This window comes from Furipterus horrens, unplaced genomic scaffold (genome assembly GCF_987537825.1).
Source record: "Furipterus horrens unplaced genomic scaffold, mFurHor1.1.pri manual_scaffold_17, whole genome shotgun sequence".
NCBI classification, from domain to species: Eukaryota; Metazoa; Chordata; class Mammalia; order Chiroptera; family Furipteridae; genus Furipterus; species Furipterus horrens.
In genome coordinates, this window is record NW_028327187.1 from 28,401,932 (window position 1) to 28,428,462 (window position 26,531).

The window sequence follows — 26,531 nt, forward strand, 5'->3', positions numbered from 1 at the left end:
TGTTTTAAAAAGTAAGTTGCAGACCAACAGATAGAGTATGAGACCATTTATGATATGTACATACCAACATACCAAACAATACTACATTATCTATGGGTAAACAGAAAAGCTTATGGAAAGGTCTAGAACTGTGCTGTCCAATATAATAGCTAGTAACCACACAGGGACCTTTAAATTACTTCAAAGTAAATAGAACTGAATAGAACTGAAAATTCAGTTCTCTAAGTCACGCTGGCCACACTTGAAGGGATCCATAGCTGCTTGTAGCTAGTAGCTACTGTACCGGACAAGATAGACCTAGAACATTTCCATCATTATAGAAAGAGCTATTAGTGCTGGTCTAGAAAGATAAATTCATAAGGGGCAGTTGACCTAGCTGGGGGTTGGGGGTATGGGCAAAGGTGGGAATGAGGTGATAGAACAGGAACCGAAGAACTTCAGGCTTACCTGTAAATTTTGCTTAAATATTTTTAATTTTAAAGAGAAAGTTCTTTTGAACTCCTGGGTAATTTTTAAAATATTAAAAAATAGAAAAACAGACCTTTATTAAAGATACACAAAATACACAAGAAGCACGGAAAAAAATTTAAATATCCTGCTGGAAGGTCTGTATTAATATGTATGGAGTATTACAAATAGCCCAAGGTTCTGAAAAGAAATGCAAACATATCTGAAGGCCTATCTACTCAGTAAGTTTCTTGGGACTATAGAAGCATTGTGGGGATAGTAGAAAGAGCATCTATAAGGCCTGGGAGTTAAACAGACTTAAGATTTGAATCTCAGCAGTTCTTCTAGCTGAATATTCTTAAAGAAGCTATTTAAATGCATTGGTTCTCCATTTGCTCATCTGTTAAATGAGAAATATTTAACTCAAAGAATTATTGGAAGGAGTAAATGAGATGTGTGTAAATTGCCTTGCACAGTTCCTGGCACATACGACCTACTATTTGAAGAACACTTACTATTATTATTTTAAAATCTCAAAATGCACAAAAGTCAAATCATGATTGCCTCAATAAAATTTAGAATGTCTTAACCTCATTAATCCTCAAAAGTAGGTACATTTTAGTTCCATTTTGTAGAGGAGAAAACTGAGGCACAGAAATGTCACATAAATTTTCCATGGTTACACAGAAAGTGGTTGAGCTGGGACACGTATCTAAGCAGTCTAACTATAAGCCCATCCTATCAAACACAGCACTATACAGATTTTTACAGATTACATGACCACAAGTCTGGAAAATCTCCAAGAAATAATCTAAATGTACATGTTGTAATAAATCAACACAATCCCAAGATATAACCTGCATACTAAAAACACACAACTAGAATTATACAATGTGAAATCAAAAACTTTACTCACAAGAGACCAAAAAAATAAAATAATTGGCCATTAATCCAGCCCAGGATACAACGGAATTAAAGAAAAATGTAAAACTTGTGTTCCTGGATGGGACGACCTCATTGTACAGCTGACAATATGCTTCTTCAGGTATATACAAATTTGGTTGTATTCTGACCAATCTGTGCTTTTGTTCCTGTTGTTCCCACCCCTGTACCTGGAATCTCTCTCCCTACTATTTATCTGATGGAAAGCTATCCATCCTTTAAAACCTAGCCTCTCTTTTTTATGTAGTATAAGGACTTTAGGAGGTTAAGGTTACTACCAAGCCATTATGTAGTAGGAGAAACATCTGTGTCACTTTAAGAGCTGTAGAGATAGCATTTGGGAGGGTCAAGGGTACTAACTTCTCAATGCTACAAATGACTGTTTGGTTATGGAAACATTTACGTCTCAGGAAATTATTGATCTGTCCTGAGTTTAAATAATGCCCTAAGAGTAGATACTTAACACACAAACAAGTGAATGAACAAGCAACTGTTTACCCCAATATGGAAGAGGGCGCTAACAGGCTTGTGGTCACTGGTTTTCAGCTCCATGTGACTCCGGTAATGAAGCTGATTAACATTTGTTCCTCTCCAAAGAATTCGGTCACACCAGGCTGGAATCCGACATTTCCCACTGCAAATAAAGAAAGGAATCATAATGAGAATATACCACACAAGAATGTAATACCTACCACACTGGTTCCAACCTAGGTTAGGCCCTCTTGTTATATACTTCTCCTTCCTTAACAACCCAACTATTATCTTTCCTATATATTGCAAGCTCTGTGAAGGGACTGTGTCTGCTTGTTTGCCACCGAATTCCCAGCCCGCAGCCCAATATCTGTTGCAAAGCAAGTGTTCAATGAACACTTATCTAATGAACGAATTAACAGTGCTCTTAAGATTAGGATTACATCTTCAATACCATTGTCCCGGGGGAAAGTATAATAGTACCTTTTTAAATATTCTCAGAAGGTCAGAATTATATTCAGAACATGTTCTCTTCCTTTGCTCTATGAACTGCAATGATACTTCACAAGAGATAGACAACTAATAAAATCTACAATCTAATGCTATATTCCTAGGCTGGCTTAATCTCTGGAGATAAGTAATTGGATTTCTCCTTTAAACTTGGACTTTTACAGAAAAGTCTAAATTCTTCTAATAGAAATGAATGAACACTTAAGCATGGAAGTCTGAACACATAAGAGCCCATAGAATATCAGGGGTCAGGAAAAAGACCACTCAGCATTCTGTTAAAATAAGCAACACCTTGTACACCTGATCCAGAAGGTGACATAAGTAAGTTCTTATCAGTAGCTCTACAGTTGACTCCCAAGTCAGGTGAGTGGAAGAAACAAAGCCAAGTGTACAGATCTTCTGTCAGTGTCACTTTTCATTTTGTGACCAGCTCCCATGGAGCACAGACTCCTCTTACCCCATCCTAGTGCCCTCCGAGTGTAAAGAAACTAAATTTTCCCAGGGACTCATTGTTTAAGCTTCTGGGCTCAGCCAGCTAGGAAACCATAGGAAATAAAGACAAAGACCATAGGTAGAAGACAAACAGTTATAAGAAATGTACCAATGGCACTTTACCGAGGGTAATTAGGAAATCAAAGGGTCCCCCAGACAGTGGGTCTTAGATTTCTCTGGCAACTGCAGATGTTGGGCCCAGGCATCAGTATTTTTGAAGTCCTCAAATGACTATAATGTGTATTCAGGACTGAGAACCACTGTGCTTGAAAAACTTTCATGGCTCTTTGTTTATCTTCTGGTGTCTTGAGTCAAATAGTTAAGAAATAGTTTAGAAAAAAACAGAACAGGGCAATAGGTAAGGAAATAGGGGTGAGATCAGGAAGGTCAAAGTCTAAGCAAGTCTGCTGGGGAGAGAGAAATAAAGTACTGCAAACAGCCTATAAAACTTCAACAGCCCTGATATGAAATTATGCTTTTTAAAGATATGCTTACCTTTGAGTACACATGAATAAAAAATGTTCTATAATTGGCAGTGAGCCATCAGGTCTTTTATATCTGCTCCTGACATGACCTGAAAAGTTCTTAGCCCTTCACCAAGATGGAGGGACAGAAATAAGATCAGGCCTTAATCTATTCCATGAGGAGGTTCTTGCTACTTTACCTGGAATCCCATCGGTCTGTTTTAGAGTCATACTTATAAGTGGGGATAAACTTGATTTCCCCTTCAGTGAAGTCAGCAAAAGCTTTTTTCTGTGTGCGCTGAATATTTAGCTAGAAATAGAAAGCAGCATCACATAAGCAGAGTAGCACCCTTAATATAAGTGACAATTGGGTTCATCAGCCATTTCTAAGTAGCTAGCTCCATAATAACCTTTGCAATTGTCAGAGTATATAAACAACATTTTCTGTACCTTATGAATTAAATTACACCATTTCCATAGCACCCAAACTGACCAACAGATAGGATGCTCATTATGAGCACATTGCTAATTATTTACTGGTAATAGCAGTCAGGTAAGTGGAAAAATGAAATCTGAATAGTCTTAAATTTCCTGATGTTACACAAGAATCATCTAGCACAATTTTACTTAAAAAAAAGCACACAGATGTTGAATGCATAATTCCAAGTCGAATTCAGTGAATAGCTATAGATTGATTTGAAAGTCATCCTCACTCAAATGTTAGCAAAATTACCTAACACTAACAATTTATTCCAACTGTACCCGCTTTGGAGGCAAAATAGAGGAAACAATGCACACAAATTAGCCAGCCAACCTTAGTGTGAAGGAAGACACAGCCAAGAAAGGCTCACTACAAAAACCATTCTACTGCAAAACACCTGAAATTTGACTGTATGAGAAGGTGCAAAGTCTCACATAAGGATTTAAAGACATTCAAATCAAGTTGAAACATTTTCTTCCCTTAATAAGAAGCATCAACTTTTAGCATCCAGTATCCATAAGCTGAAACAAAAATTCAACTCATGTGCTAGGTTCTGAGGTAAATTTACAGAAAACTAGGTCCCTGAATTTCAACTTTCACATAAATGTAAACCGAATCAATGCTTTCCCACAGGTTTTAACACCTACAACCCAGCTTGCCCCAACTTCTCAGTCAGTTCCCATAAACCACAGTCCCTGTTATTTGTCCCAAACTTCTCTTCTGTGCTTCCCAACCCCCTCACAGGGCCTCCCTCTTTTACTTCCAAGCTGTTAGTGAGCCTGCCAAATAATCACAAAGTAGCTTTCCCTGTTGCATCTGCCAAACCACATCAACATGGCTGAAGGCCCACTTCCTCCAGGAAGTGTTCTCCGATTCATCCCACCCATCCTTCAACTCACTGACACAAATCTCTTCTTGACAAAGACTTAATGAATAAACTTTGTATTTACTTTTTAAATCACTAACACTACCTCCCCTCCTGCCATCTAAGTACTTAATAAAAGCAGTACAAGCCTTGTGTGTATTCGCTGCATCACTTAGTCACACTGTTTCCTAACATAATTAGACCTTCCCATCTATTCCTAGAGTGAGACACACCTCCCACACATCTATCTCATAAACCTAACAATTGTATTTGCTATCTAGGAAAGTACCTACAAAATCAAATTTTACTTACCTGGTCAAATTTCAGGAGTCTCTGAAGATCATTCTTGTTAATAAGACTCTTCACTTCATTTGCATCAGGCATGCAAAGTCTATAGTTCAAATCGCCTAACCAGATGACAACACTGAGGATCAAGAAATATATGAAAGGAAGTAGCCATAATTAGCATAAAAATCAATCACAGAACAGAGAAAAGAAAAATGAGCAGATTATTGCTAAGGATTTGTTTATCACTATCTCACCAGGGGCTAAAGCTGTAACTATCCTTTGGGGGCATGTCCTATCAATAGCTGACAGGGAATAGGGACTACAAAATAGCAGGGAGGATACCCACTCCAAACATGAAGAACAAAGATGGGGAAATAACACAGTATATGTATGGGATTCAGAAGCCAAGGAGTTAACTGCCTGAGAAAACTACGTAGTTTATTTGCTGGACTAGCTTCAGAATTTTGCCTGGCTGCTTGCCATGTCTGTACGGGAAGAGAATCTGAACATGTTCAGCCTCTCTGAGCCCTGACATTCTGCAGACCCACCACTAAGGTCTGCATGGTCTAAATGACACCTCTCCCAGGCATGGCTCACTAGGAAAAGTGGGTCCAGGGCTCTCTGCTTCAGCCAATCTGTCTATCTCTGCCCCAGATCTGCACTCCAATCCCAGGCAGAAAGGAGGCTGCAACAGAGTGGGATCTATATGGTCCCATGAGATCCTCAGGCTCTCAAGCACACCAACAGGCCCCTAGATGCACTGAGAACCCTACAGGTAAGACCCTGAAATTACCAACAAAACAGATTCTCCCGTGAGCTATCTCAAGCACTGAATAAGTCTCTCTGCCAATCTTAAGTGCAACACGAAATTTCGGAAATCCTGGAGAAGTAAATTTATGGAACTTCAGGGCAACTTTATGACCATTAATGTCAAGGCATTGACTTTACCACTGTGAAACACAATTCCATAGATCCCTAATTTCTGATACATTATGGAAACAGGCCAATATCACTATCATTCTCTACTCTTTCCTCAATTACCCTATCCTTTAGTGATTCTAATATCCCAAAATTGTTTTGTTTTCCTACAATCCCTCTCTCAAACTGCTTATCCTAAACCACATTGCCTTCTCAGAAGTTCAATTACCAGTATTAATTTCTTTACAACCAATCATTTTCTATCACCCAACCCATTCTCCTCAATTGATTTCTGCTTCTATCCTTATTAAGTCCCATTCTTCACTAACCTTTTTCTCGTATTGATCCATTGGAGTCTTCAAATCTTCACCACCCCTATTCTTAACAATTTATAGCTATTAAAAGAATAATGTAAATCTATATATACTGGCTTGAAAAGAGATCTACAATAAAAAGGATAATATAGCCCCATATAACAAGTACGTCTGTGTTTGTATGTGCATACAGAAAAGTCTAGAACAGTGCTATTCAAAAGAAATACAAAGCACATCCCAGACATAATTTTATGTACCTGCACTTAAAAAGTAAAAAAAAAAAGTGAAAATAACTTTAACAATAAATTTCATTTAACTCAATATATCCAATTTATTATCATTTCAACATGTAATCAATACTAAAACTTTTAGATATTTCACATGTTTTCCCAAATCTCTGAAATCCACTGTATAGTTTATGCTTACAGCACATCTCAGTTCAGCCTAGCTGCTTTCCAGTACCCCGCCACCCATGGCTACTGACTGCCATACTGGAAAGCACAGACTGAGAAAGATACACATCAAACTGTTAGCAGTGGTTTCCTTTGGAGATAGGGACTGGCTGGGAAGAATAGAGGATAAGAAATCAAGAATTTTTACTTTTAATTTTATCTTTTACTATAATTAATAACAAACATTTATATTTTATAATAAACAAAAACAACAATAAAAACTGACTCTAGCCCTGGCTGGTGTGGCTCAGTGGATTGAGTGCCAGCCTGTGAACCAAAGGGTTGCCGGTTTGATTCCCAGTCGGGCACGTGCCTAGGTTGAGGGCCAGGCCTCCAGTTGAGGGTGAGCAAGAGGTAACCACACATTGATTTTTCTTTCCCTTTCTCCTTCCCTTCCCCTCTCTCTATAAAAATAAATAAAATCTTTAAGAAAAGACTGACTCCAATTGACAGACCCCTCCTGCATTACTCTAGATGTCCTCTACCAGAACTAACCTTTCCTCTAATAGCAAATTTAATTTCTCTGTCTCAATCTGCTATTCCTCCAACCCTCTCTACTTTGTGACCCCATCCCTAAATGGCAATCTCTTACTCTTCATGGTTCTACAGATTCTCACCACATTTATTCTTTTATCAGTCCCACTATTCAAAGGCTAAAGGAGACTTAACCACTTACTCATGTTTCATAATGTTCAGCTGCGGGACAGCCTGATTTGGGACCACGAAACTCATTCGAGCACAAATGTCCTTATAATCTTGATTCCTTCTCTCAAAGTCCTCCACATGGGCAGCCAGGTGGGAATTGACAATACAAAATGTAGTGTTGTGAAATACAAATCTCACAGCTACCCCACCTTTGTTTCCCTGTTGGCCAGAGTAATTACTCAATTAGTACAAAGACACAAATAAGCAATTGAACTTCACATGGACATATATAATAATCGAGCTCATTTCCAAAGGATCTCACCATTTTCCCCATGATTCCAGTTCCAACTGTTTCTGTAGCAATATCATGGATATATTGCCACTGATCCTTTCTGGCAAATATCAGGAGCATCATCCCAACTAGGCGAACTAGTTGAACCTATGAGATCCAGGGAGTTAAGAAAAGGTTCATGTTAATACAACTCTTTTTAGATACCACTTATCTAACTTCCCACAACTAATTTTCAACCAGGGAGACATAACAAATGTCTAAATCTGAATCTAAATCATGTAATCCCCCAGTGGACCCCATAAAAGAAGGAAATAAAAATCTCTGGGGAAGCTCTACTCTGGCTCCGACCAGTGAGAGTTAAAAGTCTTCAGGGGACAGTAAGTGCTCTCAGCTCTAGAGCCATTATTTTAATCACTTTCTTTTAGCCTGTAAGGGTTAGGGAGCATTAAAAATTCAAATAGGTAAGAGAAAGCCTCTATCTTAGCTTGTTACTTTTGCCTTGCTTCCTAGTTCCCAATTTCCTAAGAAATGAACTTATAAAATATCAGTCTTTTTTGTTTTATCTTAAGTCTGTGAACTAGAGCTAGCCATATGTCTGAAATCTGTATCAGCCAGGGACCTATGAGAGGAATAACATCATCAGGATCTTTATTATCTACATCAACTGTTAGAAGGTAGAGATAAAAATTATTCAGGCACTTAAGTATGAGAGGGAGGAATTGTTATGTTTTATTATTAAAATAATTAATTAATCATTTATTTATTTTAAAAAAAGAAGAAGAATACATGAAACGGTGAAGCGGGAGAGCTTATATGTACGACCCATGGGCATGGACTTGGGGGGGATTCCTGGGGGTGGGGGGTTGCTGGGTGGAAGGGAGCAAAGGGGAAAAAATTGGAACTATTGTAACAATATAATCAATAAAATATACTTAAAAATTATTCAGGCAGATGAGTCCTTTTAAAGGTTTCAGTGTGGTAACCCTGCAATTAAAATAACTCTTCAGGTAGTCTCTACCTTGTGCCCTCTAAAGCTCAACAAACATCCCACCTTGCTAAAGTCATCTTGGTTGACTTACAACCAAGTTTGAAACTCATTTAAATTCCCTAACACTCATATTCTTGCTCTGTTCTAAAACATACCCTATGCATCCACATGATTCAATCTGCTTTTCTGTAAAGGCTCCATTTCTGACAATGTCAGTGAACAATTTCAATCTTAAACTCTTACTGCATAAATCACTGGCCTTATATGTAATTATTTTGAGTTAATTGTTGCTATAAGAACAAAGTTTTTTTTTTTTTTTCTCTCTTAAAAGCTACCTGTGCAATGAAAATATAGGATGAGAAAGCTCAATGATTTTTTTTTCTAGGAGTTAAGTATAAAAAGGATTAGTCTTCCCTATTCCAGTATTATACAGGGAAAAAATTCAATTAAACTGTTTATTTGGAACAAGTTACACATAACAATAAATTGTAAGGAGTTCTATTTATTCACATATTTAAAAAGATAATTAAATGTGACTTACTTTCTTATACTTGACTTTGGAATGCAAAGCTCTTTCCACAGCCATGGACCACTCTTGTTCCTTCATGGAATCAAAGTAGAAAAAGGCTTCAGTGCTCAAGTCCAGCTCTTGGAATCTGAGAAGCAAGAGGATATGAAATCTATATGTATCTCATAATTATGTCCAACTACCCCCTGTACCATTTTGAGATATCAGGAGAAAAAAGGAATGGCAGAGAGAGATTTTATAGAACTGTTCTGTTGACCAGGTGATCAGTAAGGACAAGTAGCTTTTTTTTCAAAAGACTCCCCACAAGTATATGCACAGACTATGCAAGATGTAAACAAAAAAAGCCTCCACAAGGGATAACAGTAGAGCTTTGTTTATATATCCTAGGAATAGTCACTGTTAGAATTGACCTCATGTCTAAGTTTCTGTGAAGAATATAGTTTTCTATGTGTTTCAAGGGGACTAGGTGCTTCCTTATACCATTTTAGGTATCTGTTCTTTTCTGATCTCATAAATTTGACGCACAAGTTAATTCTCACTTATAGTCTACAGTAGGTTTTTACCAAATAGTCTTTTTTTTAAAGGAAGGCAAAATGTCACGTAAACTAACACCAAACATATAGCCAAAAGGAAATTCCAGACATGTTCTTTACCCAATGCAGTAGATATCAGGAGGATTCGGATCGCAGGTCAGCCAAGGTTCTAACCCACTATCTGGAGACTGGCCATTCACGTTCCAAGTTCCAACAAAAAATCTAATACATTACACAAAAATAAAATAATGTGAAAACAAAGGTAAATAATGAACCAATGGAAGTTCTTTGATCACTTTTATACAAGGGTGTGTTCACAATAAGCCAACATAATTTCTCCAATGTTTTGTCACACACATAAGAAAAGCCACCTGCATGTAGACCACAAAGGCAGTGAGCTTATTCTAAGTTTTACATTAGGTGAATCTACAGAAAGGAACCAAGTCTCTCTTTAAAAAACACAAAGTTAGGGTTGCTGGTTCGATTCCCAGTCAGAGCACATGCCTGGGTTGTGGGCCAGGTCTCCAGTTGGGGGCGTGCAAGAGGCAACCGCATGTTGATGTTTCTCTCCCTCTCTTTCTCCCTCCCTTCCCCTCTCTCTAAAAACAAATAAAATCTTTTAAAAACCCACAAAGTTAATTACTCTACCATATTTCTTTTTAATTAATTAAACTCCATCCAAACTCATACTTGAAGGGAGAGTTTGTTGAGGGAAAGAGGTATCTTCATGCCGTAAGCATGTCTAATATGGATAAATGTTCTGTGAGGAGCTATAGTTGAATCCAAAAACTTACTTCCAGAATTACAAGGACATCTTCATAGGGAATTCTGCTGAAGCAGATATAGTTTTAAGGGGGACAGCAGAAGGAAAAACTCCTGATTGTCTCAACTGTTTACATACAAATATAAGCATCATGGGGAATATGAAGAACTGGAGATTTTAGCATAGGGATAGTTATGATTGAATTAGAATAAATGAGGCATAATGGGATAGCAGATGGGACTGGAATCTTGGAATAGAAGGAAAAGTGTTACTGCTTTGTACATTGGGACACATGCCAGGCCACCACACCAGGCCACACCACACTACACACACTGGGTCCAGAAAAGAAGAAATCAACGAGGTGACATGAAAAACATAATAGAGAGAAAAGAATCAAAGACAGACCTCCTCATTAAGAGGATTAGGTGACACTCTCTTTAGTTAACTACTAAAGTAAGTAAGTTAAGATCTAGTGGTCACGGTGAACTTTAATTTTCCAATATTGGTGGGAAAAAATTCAGCAGGCCAAATAAATAAACACACTTGTTTATGGACTGTGCTAGGGTACAATTCTCTAGTACAGCAATTTTCAACCTTTTTCACCTCATGGCACACAAACTAATTACTAAAATTCTGCAGCACACCAAAAAATTATTTTTTGCTTATCTGACAAAAAACAGGTATAATTTTGATTCATTCACACTGAAATGCTGTTGTTGAACTGGCTGTTGTCATTTTAAGGAAAAAGGCATTAGTGTCCTTGACTAAACAGTCAGGTAACCATGTTTTAAAAATTCTTGTGGGCACACTATTGAAAATCAGTGCTCTAGTACATGTGAGCTTGATCTGGTTCCCTAAGAGTAGACAGAAACATTAGTAGACATAGTATCATTAGTAGTTAGTCGTTGTCGGCAGCCGTCCGTCTCGAGAGACGATGGTGTAGCTTCTTAAGAGTCTATCTGCACCGCCGAGAATGGCTGTGCAGTCCGACTCGGGAGTGACACGGTATCTGTCTCCTCCCGTGTTGAATCGACATCTTGCGATGACGCTGGAGTGTCCTCTCCAGTGAAGCTGAAGCTACAGAGCCTGGGCAGGGTGATATGGAGGGTCTGCTGTTGCCCATGCAGCAGACCCCCCCTCTCTTCGCAGCTGAAGGATCCAAGGGAAAGACGGAGTCAATACAGCTTGGCTTCAGGTGCGCCGCAGGAGTTGCCGGTGTTGACTACAACGTCAAACCGCCTTAGGGACTCCGGCTCCGGATTTTCTGTCGGGGTTTACTCCCTTAGCCTTTCCCCTGAAGAGGTATGCCGCAAGGCAGCGGAGGTTTTTTTGGAATCAGAGTTTTCCTTCTCTGATGTGCCCTGACTGGAAGATCAAACCAGCGACACTTAGCTCGCAGGCCAACGCTCAATCCACTGAGCCAAACCAGCCAGGGTTAGTAGTTAGTAAATCCAAGGTAAATTGTAGCATTTGCATTATTTTGGATAGAGACAGGGGCTTGAAACAGCTAAGCATTCCTTTTCATTATGCTTTGATCATTAATTAAGTTAATTAAGTAAATACCTTAAATACCAAAAGGCCATTTTTTGCTATACTTCAGTAGTACAAGAGAGACTAACCTGAAAGTCTGAATGTTGACATAATCCTTTTCTCGCTTTGCCAGGAGATGTTTGATGAGACCTTCCCGCTGCCCTGACTGGGTATTTGGTACAAAGAGCTTCCGCATGGTGTTGGTCACTTTGGGCTGCTCCTTGTTAGAAGCTTCTTTGTCACGTGGAAGCCTAGCAAATAAATGAGAAATTCAAAAACGAAACTGCCTAAAATAGAAAAATCTTTTCCATGGGAAATGCTTTGACATAGGACTTACATTCTGTTCCCTGAAGAAGGTGGGGGTGGGGGTTCCCGATGAATCCCCACAGGCTGGCTTTGTGAATTTATTTTCTTGTCCAAATTTATAGATGAAAAATTATCCTCAAATCCAAGAAGCCCTGAAGGACACGGAACCAAGCGTCAAAGGGTGGGGGTGGGGGGGCAGGGGTAGCAATAATATCCAACTTATCCAGGACAAATAGGGCTTTGCTTTGATCAGTGGTTTTTATTTGATCACTACTTGCTCAATGGCAAATTCCAAACACAAAGGTAGTGATAACTTACATTAGGGGAAGAAGCACATCTGTCCCTGAAACACTGACATATTAACTAGAACAGTGGTAAGTTACAGTAATTTGAACCTTAAAGAATGAGCGTTAACATTTATTGAAGACTTAGCACAATGCCTAGTTGACAGTAAGGGATTATATCATTATCTCACTTAATTGTCACAAAGACTCCATGAGGTGAGTGCGATTAAAAATCCTCCCATGTTACAGAAAAAGAAATGGACTCAGAGTTACTGAGTAACTTGACCAAGGTCATATAACTAGTAAGTTGTAGAATTTGGGATTCAAACTAAGGCGCTGTGGCCTTGGAGCCTGCATTTTTTTCAACCACACTGTGAAGCTGACTCCTGAGGAGCTAACATGTCAGAGAAAGGATTAGGAGTACACAGTGGGCATGGACTCCATAGGAGATGCCTAACACTGACAGTAATCCACATTATAGTATCTTTCCTGATAAGTCTACTTACTCTGCAATGATCAAAGCAACCCTGGGGGAAAACATCTTTTCAGTACCTGAAAAAACAGGTTTGTCCTTAGTGTCTAATTTCTGGTACCAACTGGATGAGTCTTTTTGTTCTGGAACAAGAAGTTGTGCCTGAGCTGGAGAGGCAAGGGTCATGGTTAGAAACTGAGGAACTCTTCACTGAGTGGAATTTACCATAACCAAAGCCATTCACTCAGCATTTCTCAAATACATGTGCCAGCAGCATTCTTGAATATAAAGGAAGAGACTAAGAAAATGAAGACAGTCATGGCTGGGTAGCTTAGTTGGTTAGAGCACCATCTCAATATACCAAGGTTGCAGTTTTGATCCCCAATCAGGGACATACAAGAATCAACCAATGAATGGATAAATAAACAGAACAATATATCGATGTTTCTCTCTCTCTCAAATCAATCAATAATAAAAGCATTAAAAAAATAAAATGAAAGTGAGAGCAACTCATGGATCATCTGTGGGCAGAAGGCAGAATACAGTCTGGAGTAAGCTGTCCTTCCATGACACTGAATATTCTGGAAACTGGCTCTGTGTCCTTAAAGCTGAATAGACTTGTTCTCTAACCTACCCCTGGGTTCATTCCTGAATTTAAAAAAATCAGCTATCAAGGCTCCGGGGGTGAGGTACTTTGTTCATGGTTGCTTGCCTCTGTACCAGCATGTCAGAATTTCACTCCCATTCAAATAGTAGGAAGAAAACTGCTGTGTCTTGATTTACCTTCCTGAGCAGCAAGGACCTCTGACAGGAACTTCAAACAGTATTCCTCATCAAGGATTTCAAAGCGGCGCTCTCTGGTCCAGTCTCCCTGAACCCGAATTTTGCAGCCACCTAAACAGAATTGAAATACATATACACATAGCTATAGAATACACTCTTTTCTTGGGATCATATTCTCAACTTACCAGTTTAATAAGAGAAAGTTCAGACCACAAATATTTCAGACCTCTAATGTAGGAAGCATGACTACAAGACCAAGGGATTCAGTGTGGTGGTGGTGGTGGGGTTTATGCAGGGTTGGGGGGCAATGAAGAGGGAAATCTAAGGGGCTGGTGAACTGGGCCCGTGAGCAGCGCATATAATAATAGTATCTGAAGTGTGAAGAAAGTAAAAGAAAGAGGATGGTTGTTCCTAGGTGCAGATTCTACCTAGGCAAATTTACATTAGTTTAAATTATTCTGAAAAGAAGCATCTATACCCCATTACTAGTGGAAAATTCATGTTTTGAATAAACTTAGAAAAGCAATATAATGACCTATGTCCAAGAGTGGTCCAGTTCAAGCACAATCAGTTGGAAAATAATATAATTACAAGCAAAGTTTTCTAGGACTTAAGTTTCTTATGTATACAACATACTCTCGGTCTTTTTCTGATGCCCTCTAGTTATCTTCTATATCAATCATCTAGATATCATGATCTGGGAAACTTATGTACTTGTTTATATTTTTATTTTAATGGATTTATTACCTGTATTGTTTTCTCCTGCCCCTGGAAACTATAAGCTTCTTGAGGGCAAGAGGCAGCACACATATACAGGTTATCCAACACAACACTTTTGATGGTCTCCGGGGGTTGTCTGTGACTGAGGGGCTTCTCAGGACTCAGAACTTTGAAAGCTAATACCAGGAAAGTCCCAGGCAAACAGGGATGGTTGGTCACTTTCCTGGAAAATGCCATGATGAAAGCCTTCACAGAGAGAAGGCATTTATTTAATAAATGACTATTTAACTGGACTCTCTCACACTTGTAAATGACAGAAAGATGAGAAAATGAAATAAAAATCCTAGTTTCTTATGGTGGAAATCCACTGCTGAACCTTTGATTCTCTTTTTTCCCTTCGCATTTCCTTACATTTATATCTCCACAGATTAAGTGATCAGAAAAGAAACAGAAAAGTAGAGAAATAAATGAAAGAAAAAGCACCCAAGTGGATCAGAAATAAGAAAATTAATGACAGTACAACTGTGAGGAGAAAAAAAAGAGGGCATATGGATAAAGATGGCCAATTAAGAGCAGCCTTGAGATACAGGGAAAAACTCCTTCAAGGAACAAGCAGTCCTTTCTTTTTCAGATAATTTATTGTTAAAGCTGTAAAAAAATAAAAATAAAAATGACAAGTTTCAATCTGACAGAAACTTAGAACAAGAACACATAGTCTCTCTCTCCCACAATCCTTGAAAGATAATTTTAGCACAGATAAAAATAAATAAATTAACCCATTTAATGGATAGAAGATTCCAGAAATTGTTTACAAAGTAACACTAGATGTTCTCTCACCATGAGAAAGTGGACAAATTACCCCACCACCCTACCCTTTACCTGGCTCCCTTCCAAAACCCTCTGGACTCTTCGTGATCAGCAAACACTCCTAGAATCTCAACTTTTTTGAACATTCCCTGCAACTCTCAGCAGTTCTCAACTATGGCTGCCTTAGAAGTTATCAGAGGCACTTTTAAAAAATACTGACACTTGGGCCCCACCCTGGGCCAATAAAACAGAATATCTAGGTGTGAAGCCCAAACACTGGTAGTTTTTCAATTACTCCCTGAGTGATCCTATGTGCACCCAGATTGAAAATCATAGTCACCAGCAAACTGGCTGGTCCCTGAAAGCAGCAATCCCCCAGTAGCTCTCTGAAATGGAGTCTTCCGCACCATATATAATTTAAGACTGATGTCCTTATCTGTCCTAAAGCCATCTCTAGGCTATTCCTTCTCTTCCCTCAAGAAAAATCCCATCTCCTTTGAGGCTTACCTACTGGGAAATACCAGCTTCTTTCCTTCTTTACACCACAAGATCATTTACCATCTTCCCAGAAACTTCTGAATCCAGGATTCAATACATGACCTGTAAGACTTCCTCTCCACTCAAACTCCTGCCTTGATTTTGGGTCCCTTCAAAATTAGCTCAGAAAGCACAGCCAATGCCTTCAACTTTCTTATCCAATGGCCTTGCCCCTCTTATCTCAGCTACCTACTCCCTCAGTCCTTACTTGGACTTCCTCTGTTATACACTGAACCTATTCATAATAGACACACCACCATCTCATAAATCTCTAATTCAAATATCCCACTCTGACCTGTTATTCCTTCTAGCTTGCTTACTCATACAGGAACCTCCAGCCCATTGATCCCTCTGCTTTCTCAGCACACGCTCCCTTCTGCTTTCAGTTCCCTTTTTACCAAACAGATGCTCATCATTATGCTGTTCCAAAAGCCCAAAACAGCCTTACCATTCTGTTCTTCCACAGCACCTACATGGCCAATGTCCAACCCCCAGAAATCCAACTAACTTTCTTCTTTACTTATATATGAGCAACCAGGAGTAACACACACACCCCATTATAAATTGATTGCTAACCTCAATGGGGCACTCTACGGTAGGGAGCAAATCTATGTTTCCATAGTCAACTAGTCTCCTACTACTATCTAGAACAACTATTTTATATGTTTTCGTTTATCCTCAACCTTGCATCCCCATTATCTCAAGCCCTCTCATTCCAAGCTGGTTAGTTCACCTCATACTTCTGAGAAAAAGGAGGCCATCGAGTGGAAACATACCTGTATTTGCACTCATCTTCTCCATTCCCTTCTGATACAAGGAAGAAAAGTATTCCTATAAAAGGCTTCATTTTCTTTGAATTACAACCCTTCTGATTCTCACAAGGGTCTCACACTCAGAATAATCCCTAGACATCTCCCCCCAATATTTTTTAACCTGTCCCTTTTATAGGCGACTTCCCATCAGCATTAAATTAAATTGTGTTTTAAGTCCTCCCCATTTTAAAAACAAAAATACCTTCCTGGACCTCATTTTTACCTGTAGCTCTACTCCGTATCTATATTCCTGTCCACAGTCAAGCTCCTTCAAAAAACCAAAGTTAATACTTCTCATCTCCCATTTCTCTCTTTAATTCACTCCAATATGACTGGCTCCCACCCTCCCCATGAAATTGCTTTGTTAAGGTCACCAGTAACCTCCATTTGCTAAATCTTAATGAGTACTCTTCAATCATCTCATTTGACCTATCAACAGAAATCAACAGTTGACCACTCCTTGAAATAATCTCTTTTCCAAAAGCTTCTATGACACCACATTTATCTAGTTTGTCTGGCTCTCTCTCTCTGGTCACTAATTTTCAGTGCCCTTTGAGATATCTCCATCTCTATCTAACCTTTAAACAGTAGTGTTCCTTTGAGTTCAACCCTAAATCTTTTTCTCACTCTATAACAGGATTGTCATTGGACTTACTGTGATGATGGGCATGTTCTAAATAACTGCACTGGCCTATGGTAACTAATGACCATATGTGGCTAATGAGCACTTAAAAATGTGACTACTACAAGTGAGGAACTGAATTTCTACTTTTTCCTAATTAATTTAAATAGGCACTGGTAACTAGTTACAACTGTCCCTGATAGAACAGCTCTACATGCAATCACATCATCTCTCTTGGTTTCAAATACCATCTACGCGCTAGTGACCCAAACCTTTCTTTTGAGCTTTAGGTGCATATATATTTATACTAACAAAAACCCAGGATTCCCCTCCTGGGACATACTGTGTGCTCTAAAGTTTATGTAGAAAGCCGAAGGATCAAGATAAAATTTGTATTCAGTGCAAATATTACTAAATGGGCCGAAATAAACAAGGATTTTATTCAAATGCTTACTTAACTATTTCCCTTCTATGATCCAGTAACTTAAACTTGACAGAGGAACAGATGGTTAATTTCTATGTAGGAAAGGCCAACAAAACTAATGCCACAAACTAGGTGCTTTATATAAGAGAAAAGGCATAGTTCAGTTTAACTTTTCAGCTTTGGATGATATACCTATTTCCGCACCAAGAACAGGATATTTCAGTTATCTTCTTTTAGCAGCAAGGTCAGTCACTGCTGAACTACCTTTGCTCAAATTTTGTTTTTAGTGTTCTTTATGACTTTTTTCTAAGCATGAGAACATACAGATACTTAGTGATTTGCTCTCTTAGATACCTGAAGTAGAAGCAATAGAAGGCAGAGACAGTTTACTTAGCTTTTCGGGATCAGCCCTTAAGACTTTCAAACTCCACAACTAAAGAATAATAAAACCCAACCCAGATAAAGCTCACCTAAACTGTTCAGTGCAAATTAATGATACCAAGGATAGGGACTATGTCTAAACAAAAGTATGTATAATCCACAGCCCCAAGATAAGATCCAAGGCTCACTCATCCAAGGACTTAACCAAGATAAGGAACCGGTTTGACTCAGATTCATGCGGTCACATAACTCTTTTCCACAGCAATCATACAGTGTCCATTTTCTCCACCCCATAACCCGGTACAATTAGATAAGCAAAGAACAGCTTGCACAGGAAGTCAACAATGATTTGCTTCAAACAGATACAAATGAAAGAATGAAAACACTGAGAACACAATGTTGTCTCTAATTAAGGGATGTCTTGAGGGGATGGTGCTTAAATAAAAGCTCAAATTTATTTTAAGAAAGAAAATAAAGGTATATCTGGTACAAGAGGGACTCTATAGCCTTCCAAAATAATGTAACAAATAAAGGAAAACATAATTTAACATGCAAATAATAAAAATCTTAAAATAGCAGTTAAAAAAACAACAACAAAAACACTCATAAACATTTCTGGCCCTTTCTACAATGATCAATTCCATAGCAATGGTTTTAACAGATAGCAACAATACTGGAGGCTCAAAGTTTTCAGCATTAGAAAAGCAGATCACACACAGGAGACTTCCGGCCAAGATGGAGGCCTAGACTGACATGCTCCATCTCCCCCCACAACTAAGAAGGAATACAACTACCGAAAACCCGAAATAGCCAGAAGTTCCAGAAAATAAATGGAAGTCCAACATATGAAGTTATAAAGAAACGGTGCTCATCCGGATGGGTAGGAGGGGCGAAGCTGGGGTGGAGAGGTCAAGCTGTGCTGGTAGTGACAGCAGCAGCAACAGCGGAAGGACGGCGGTAAGCACAGACACCCATATTTAAGGGGAGGCGAGAAGCGCCTGGGGAGCACCCCTGGCTGCACACCAGACCCGTCAGCTTGTGATTCCAATGCCAGGGAAAGCAGACCCCCATTGGCTTGGACTGTGAGGCCCAAAGTGGGTGGGGATGGAGGAGGAGGATCCCAGTCTCTCAGCAGAGAATGAATGGCAGGAATCCATCCTGGACCCCCACCTCCACAGAAAATGCCATAGCATGGTGAGAAGAGTCCCCCGGTTGTGACAATGTACAGGGCTCCGCCCCCTATAGCGTAGGAGATGTGACAGCCCCACCCAGGAAGCAAAGATAAACACAAAACTGTCAGGATGGCACAGGTCATGATAGCGATCCTGGTGACGCAGCTGACCAGACAGCAAATTTCTAATCTAATGAAGCAGCAGATGGCAAATCTTTCTGAGGCACAGTTCAGAGCTTTGGTTACAAAAATGCTTAAAGACCTAACAGCAGATCTTAAACAAGATGGGGAAGGAATGAAGGCTAGTCCTGCTGGAATGAACAAAAACTAGTGGTGAGGGAAAGAAACCCAGGGATCAAATCAACAAATCGAAACATAGGGAAGGAATAAACAGTCAACCAGTGCAGAAAAAGGAAATGAAAAGTGAGGAAAATGAGGAGAGGCTCAGAAACCTATGGGACAGCTATAAGCAGGCCAACATCTGAATCATAGGGTTGCCAGAGGTGAAGAAGATGATCTAGAAATTGAAAAAAATATGTGAAAAAATAATGAAGAACTTCCCTAACTTGGGGAAGGAATAGACTTACAGGTCCAGGAAGCACAGAGAGTTCCAAAAAAGCTGGACCCAGGGAGAACCACACCAAGACACATCATAATCAAAATGTCAAAAATTAAGGATAAAGAGAGAATCTTAAAAGGAGCAAGAGAGAAGAAGAGAGTTATGTACAAAGGGGTCCCAATAAGACTATCAGCTGATTTCTCAAAAGAAACTCTGCAGGCAAGAAGGGACTGGCAAGAAATATTCAAAGTAATGAAAAGCAAAAATCCACAACCACGATTACTCTATCCAGTGAAGCTGTCATTCAGAATAGAAGGGCAGAGAAAACGTTTCCAGGACAAAGAAAAACTGAAGGAGTTCATCAGACCCCAACCACTGTTATATGAAATGTTAAAGGGACTTGTTTAGGAGAAAGAGAATCAAAACTATGAACATTAAAATGAAAACTATATCACAACAACCAACAATAGAAGCTAGGGAACCAAAACAAAGGCAAAATAAGTAGGCAACGGGAGTGGGAAAAGAATTATAGGTATGGGGAACATTATGGGGGGAGGTCAGCAGGGAGGGGGAAAGGGAGAAAGGGAGGGAGACGGTAGAGAAATTAAGAAGCATAGTAGGTCCCTGGCTGCTGTGGCTCAGTGGACTGAGCGTTGGCCTTTGAACCAAGTGTCGCTGGTTCAATTCCCAGTCAGGACACATGACTATGTTGCATGTTGGTCCCCAGTTGGGGGCGCGAGTTAGAGGCAACCACAAGGTAATGTTTCTCTCCCTCTCTCTAAAAATAAAATAAACAAAAAAAACAAATAGATAATTTTTTTTAAAAAAGAAGCATAGTAGGAGGAAGTGGAGTAGACAGGAGGATGTTGAGAAGAACTATGCACAATCAATGGGCATCGACTAAGCGGGGAGCAACTGGAGGGAGGGGTGGTGACTGGGTGGAAGGGAACAAAGGGAAAAGAAATTGGGACAATTGTAATAGCATAATCAATAAAGCATATTAAAAAAATAAAGAAGAAAAAAGAAAAAGAAAAGAAAAGCAGATCATATTTTCAAATTTTTAGAAGATTCTTGCCAGCCACCTGCTTTTTCTTACGTTTAGCCTGTTTTTGTTAAGCAATGTTCATTTGTATGGCTGCTTCAAGAAAATGGAGTATCCAGGATAAGATGGCAAAATAAAAATGCACCAAAAAAAGGTGGCTTATAGTGGGTATTCAAGTAAATGTTTGTTGAATGAAAATCAACTCCATTCAGAAAGATACTCACTGTTTGAAGCTATATCAATCAAAAGATTTTCTTCTGCTTCTGAGGGAAAAAAAGAAAGAACAGAATCAGGGGAGAGAAAACCAGTCATTACAACCAAAAGAAGTATATGCCTAACTAAATAAATGTTTCTCTCAATTACCACTCCTAGGTCTTAGAACACATTTTTAAAAAATCCTTTGCTTTTTTTTTAATATCTTAAAATGATTTTAATCGCACTAAGTACTAAAGATCATGAGCAATTCAAATAAAAGAAAAAGGAACTGAACAAGTTGCCAAATGGAACACCTCGAAGCAAATCAAGGAATTACAATACTAGCGAATGTAACATGTTAATTCAAGTGAATACAAGTTTAAATCCCCCCAACCATAACATACCAATTTCATATAATCTGTGTCATTTCGATAATTCTTATAAGAAGCCAAGGAAGTAACCCCAAAAGCCCAGAGGTAAATTATTTTCTTAACTCAGATCTAGTCTCTGAAAATTTCCCAGTGATACCATTACCTCTACCCATATAGGAACAGAGAATACACAAAGTTCTTTACCTTTAGGCTATAACTAATACTTGTGGGTCTTGCAAGGTCTCCCACACCCTACAAGAATGTATAAATTGGGGCAAAGCATGGTCTCCAAGTTCAGAGTTCTGTTTTCCCTCCATGGCTCTCCTGGACTTCCTCCCTTACCGTTAGTGTCTAGACCCAATCCATCTCTTCCTCACTGACTTCCCTGAATCTGGCCAACAGCACCTACCAGAACTTCCTGGCTAGTTGCACTTTGGATACTGACTCCTTCAGATTAGCTAGGATCTACTGTGGCCATAACTAGTAGACTTAGCCTTTTCTTGTTCCCTCACAAGTCTGGATTTATATTCGACTCCACTATTCAGGCACAACAGAAGCAACCAGTAAGGATCTAAATTGTCTAATATTAAATAATAGTCTCAATACTCTCACTAGCATGATGAAGCAAGAGACCACAGGGCATCAGGACATAGCTCTTATATGTTTACCACTGTCTTCAGTAACTTTTATTCTTTAAAACCTGAGTATTTATAGACTTTTCAAAATATAGGCACAGGTCAGGAAACAAAATATATGAAAACTCGAGGTAACTGTTCCTGTTGTTATGGGGAACTACTGTTTGTCAGCACACATATTTTCCAAGATTCTAATCTAACACTCTGTGTATTTCTTATTAAAAACAATACTAAGAAAAACAGGGTAAAAGAGAATCTAGAAGTAGTACAAAAAAGTATACAGTTAATAGGGTACTAATCTAAAGTCATGTTCTTTGGCTTTTCACCTCCTTAAAGGGCTGGCTATGTAACAAAGGGTGCTACACCATGAACAGTGAAGTGACTACAGCAACTTGCATGGTATGCAGGTGCCTTGTTCAATATGTCTCTCTCACACAGGGCAAGTGGAATGGCTATGACTTCATTCTTCTATACAATGTGGATGCCATTCATTGCAGGTATTTTTAATTCTTAATACATGCTGTCTTAAAAAGTCATACCCACTTAATATTTCTACTTACAAGAATAAATCCTAAGGAAATAAATGGTATATAGGATGACTTATGTACAGAGATGTTTATCACACTACTTTCTACACTAGCAGAAAAAATAAACCCAAATGTCAAACACAGGAAAATAATTACATTATAAGCCATTCATAAAACAGAATACCACACAGCTATTAATGGCATGGAAAAGCTGTCATAATATGTTGGCTTGAGGTACAGACAACCATACAAAGTTTGAGTCGCACTGTAAAAGTTATATGTATAGGAAAAGGGAAAATATTAGGTGTTTATCTCTAAAGGATGTGAGTTTGCTTTGCTTTATACTTTTGTTCTTTCCAAAATTTTTATAGTACACATATCACTTTTGTGATAAAAAAAAAAAAAAGTTCAATGTAGCTTAAGAAACAATTCAAGCAAGGTAGAATTCAAGTTTTCCAAGGAGCTACAGCGGTTACAGACTGCTTCTGCCTGATGAAGCCAACGCACCCACTGGAAACAATGCGTTTGTTCTCTAGTAATCGATTTCATTTCGAGAGCAATGTGAGATGACAGAAGTAACACCTCCTACACAAACGTCCCAATTTTTTGATTTTCATTGTAGCAGATGAAACAACAGATGTTCTGTTCTCTGTCTCTAAATTTGAGGGCAAAGAACCAAATATATCCTCCCCTGAGTCATTCTTCTTATGATTTACCAATGGCAAGGTTTGAGAATCAGCACAATAGAGTATACGGTATTATGATCTTTCAAGGCATATTGCCAAATGTTTTCATTTCAAACAGTGAGGGGATAAAGTGCTGAACATGTGTGAATTCAAGCAACCTTGATACTTTAGAATGAGCAATGTGTCAGTTAAACCCAAGAATGTCACTTAAATTCACATATAAGTCGGAAAGCATAAAAGACTAACCTACATAGGTAACAGACTACATACACTTCTAAATCTCAGTCAGAAAAGCAGTTGAGAATATATAAATATATATATAACCCTTCAGCTCTCTTAGACAGTGCATTTACCATCTTTTCAATGGTAGATTTATGCAAAAGAGTAACATGTTTCATTTTACATACAGAGACAAACTTAAATATGTATGGTAGTATACAAGGCAATAATGACCATAGAAAAACATTATAAAACTAGTTAATCAATTAAAGCTAGTACCTTGAACACATCTAAAGTGGCTATTTATAGGAATGATATCTTGAACATGCTGCTCCTTTGCATGCAACTGGATTATTAACCTAGGAAACAGAAGAGTGCATTAACAAATAGCTACTGAAAATCCAAACATTTAACAACAAAACACACTGCTGTGCTGTTACACAACTATAGTCTATATTGATTAGACTTGCTGTAACTTGTTCCCTGGATCTGAGCATCATGACAGCTAGATATTGCTCCAGGTCTAAAAGAATATTAGTGGTGATCAATATCTGAATACCCACACTGTTCTATGCCATACAGAACATAGAATAGTCTGTATCCTAAGAGCAACTTACAATCTTAGGTGCATGAATTATGCACATATACCTTCAGAGCATGCATACCAGGGTGAAGAACTAATAGCTAGATGTGAACTCTATGTGGGTAGGGACTATGGCTATCTTTTTACCATAGTATTTCTAGCACCTAGCAAAGTGCCTGGCACCTAGCAATCACTCAACTTTGTTGAATGAATCAATTTGAAATTTTGTAAGTTAGCTTTCCAATGATATCTCCATGGCTTTGACGAAAAAACTGGTTCTATCCCTTCAAATGAGAATACAGGTTCACAGGGGACTAAGAGGAGGTGTCCAGCCAGCTGGACTGGTCAAAATAACCCCAGAGACCAACAAGGTAGCAGATATCACCAGACTACCTTTACATCCCTTGTGCTTTTACTCTGCTTTTCCAACTTCACTTGGTAGTTCTAGGTAAACATGACTGAAAAACTTAGCCCTCCAGTTAAAATATGACTTCTAAATTCCTATGTACTCCTGAAATATTAATTTTCACTTACGACTTATCTGTTGTGGCCCAGAATCAAAGTATAACCTACTGGTAGATGGCCATTCTGAACACATTCCTGCTTCCCCCAGATCTAGGACTCTTCAGGGATTCTTTTTACCAGGAACATTCTTCATACTGAGACCCACCTCAAATATCACCTCTTGTGTGAAGCTTTCCCCAATACCCACAAGCAGAGCCAGAGGCCTCATCCCCTCCTTTGCTTGCCCCTGTAATAGAGCATTTACATACTCCATTATAGTTATATTTATCTCCCAAACTGATGTGAGCTCCTTGAAAGCAAGGACCCTATCATATTCACATTTATCTCTTGCCTAATACATAAATATTGCTTGAATAAAACAACTAGATTAAGCTATAAACAAAGATGAATTTCTAAGTATAACTGTTGAACTTCTGACATTAAAAATGTCATTCTTTTGAAGGGTTTGATTCCTATTTGTTATCTTTTGGGGGACTTGTTTTAGCTTTATGAAGTTTTTCAAATGTGTTAAGTTTTAAGGAGATAACTTGGGGAAAGAAATTGCTGAGACAGAACTAATGAAAATAAACTAGGAAAAATAATGCTGTCTTTCTGCTCTGATCCTAATTGGTAGGGGTTTGTATTTTAAGGTGACTAGGGGAATATGAGATTCTTTCAATCTACAAGTTCCTGCATTGAGCAGAGAGTCCTATAAACCCAGATGGAGACCAGAAGCTAGATAAAAGCTGACAAAGCAAGGGTCAAGGAGGAAGGACTTACTTTGAGGGAAAGGAACACATACTGCTGCAATCTCAAAGTAACGAGACTAGAAATGGTGTTAAACACTGGCAGTAAAGCTTCAACTGGAATGCATTGTTAAAGGCCATCACAAAACAGGCAACATGGATAGACCTTGAAAGCATTATGCTAAGTAAAATAAATCAAACAGAGCAACATAAATATTGCATGATCTCAACAAAAACAAACAAAAACTCATATAGAACAGATTGATGGTCCAGAGGCAGGGAAGTAGGAAGTGGGCAAAATGGGTGAAGGTGGTCTAAAGGGATAAAAATCCAGTAATAAAATAAATAAGTTATGGGGATATAATATACATACATACATTTAAAAAATGTATGTGGTGCTCATTTATCAACATATACAAATATTGAGTCATTACATTGTACACCTGAAACTAATATAATGTTGTATGTCAATTATATCTCAGTTAAAAAAAAAAAAAAAAAGAACAAATGCAACTAAAAAGCCTGTCAGAAAACAAACTGGGAATTTAAGTCAAGTCCACAAATATTTATGGACTATCTATGTGTTTGTCACTAAGTAAATTGTAGCAGGAAAGTAAGGCTAAGAATAATCATAAAAGTGCTACCTAACAATTCCTTTCAGAACAAAAAGATAAAAAATAACAGGTACATGGCGAAACAATGGGAACAAGAATTTTGTAGTTGTTAAACAGAACAGAATGACAAATTGTAAATGTGGATTATTCAGCATTATACCTAGGAAATACTTTGATTCGTTCAAGGAAGATTAAAGAGGAAACAGCAGGTTACATTATAATCTATTTTCCCTGAAAAAATAAATATTAGTGCCTGTTTCCAAAAAATGTATTTTTAATTGCAGTGTTAAGTCTCTCATGTAAATTTCTCCATGGTCGACAGCAATAACTACAGAACTAAAAATTAAAATAGGCCAAAGTAAAAAAGTTATGGACACCCAATTCAGAGAAGGAAACCAAGAGATAAGAATTTGAGGATTATAGATGGTATGATAGTATTAGGTATCTCTAATAAATGAATTCTAAAGAAACTTCTCAATGTAATTCTGAGATGTTACATGCGTTTAAATCTCACCTATTCTACATCCCAACTGTGAGCAAGTGATTTACTCTCTCTTTGCCTTAATTTCTCTATCTACAAAAGGGAGATGACGATGAAAATATTACT

General features: G+C 38.4%; 1 protein-coding gene across 2 annotated transcripts in view; it reads right to left on the reverse strand.

The window, feature by feature from the left end:
• OCRL (OCRL inositol polyphosphate-5-phosphatase) overlaps positions 1-26,531 on the reverse strand; it is a 47,801-nt gene that overhangs the window by 19,530 nt on the left and 1,740 nt on the right. For both annotated transcript variants that reach the window (XM_090264552.1, XM_090264551.1), the window contains exons 2-14: positions 23,757-23,836; positions 21,069-21,107; positions 13,770-13,880; positions 13,067-13,153; positions 12,262-12,382; positions 12,014-12,175; positions 9,752-9,853; positions 9,111-9,225; positions 7,612-7,728; positions 7,321-7,508; positions 4,985-5,096; positions 3,527-3,636; positions 1,888-2,023 (exon numbers count right to left, since the gene is read on the reverse strand). In XM_090264552.1, the coding sequence (XP_090120678.1) occupies positions 1,888-2,023; positions 3,527-3,636; positions 4,985-5,096; positions 7,321-7,508; positions 7,612-7,728; positions 9,111-9,225; positions 9,752-9,853; positions 12,014-12,175; positions 12,262-12,382; positions 13,067-13,153; positions 13,770-13,880; positions 21,069-21,107; positions 23,757-23,836 (1,480 nt within the window). The remainder of the gene's footprint in view (positions 1-1,887; positions 2,024-3,526; positions 3,637-4,984; positions 5,097-7,320; positions 7,509-7,611; positions 7,729-9,110; positions 9,226-9,751; positions 9,854-12,013; positions 12,176-12,261; positions 12,383-13,066; positions 13,154-13,769; positions 13,881-21,068; positions 21,108-23,756; positions 23,837-26,531) is intronic.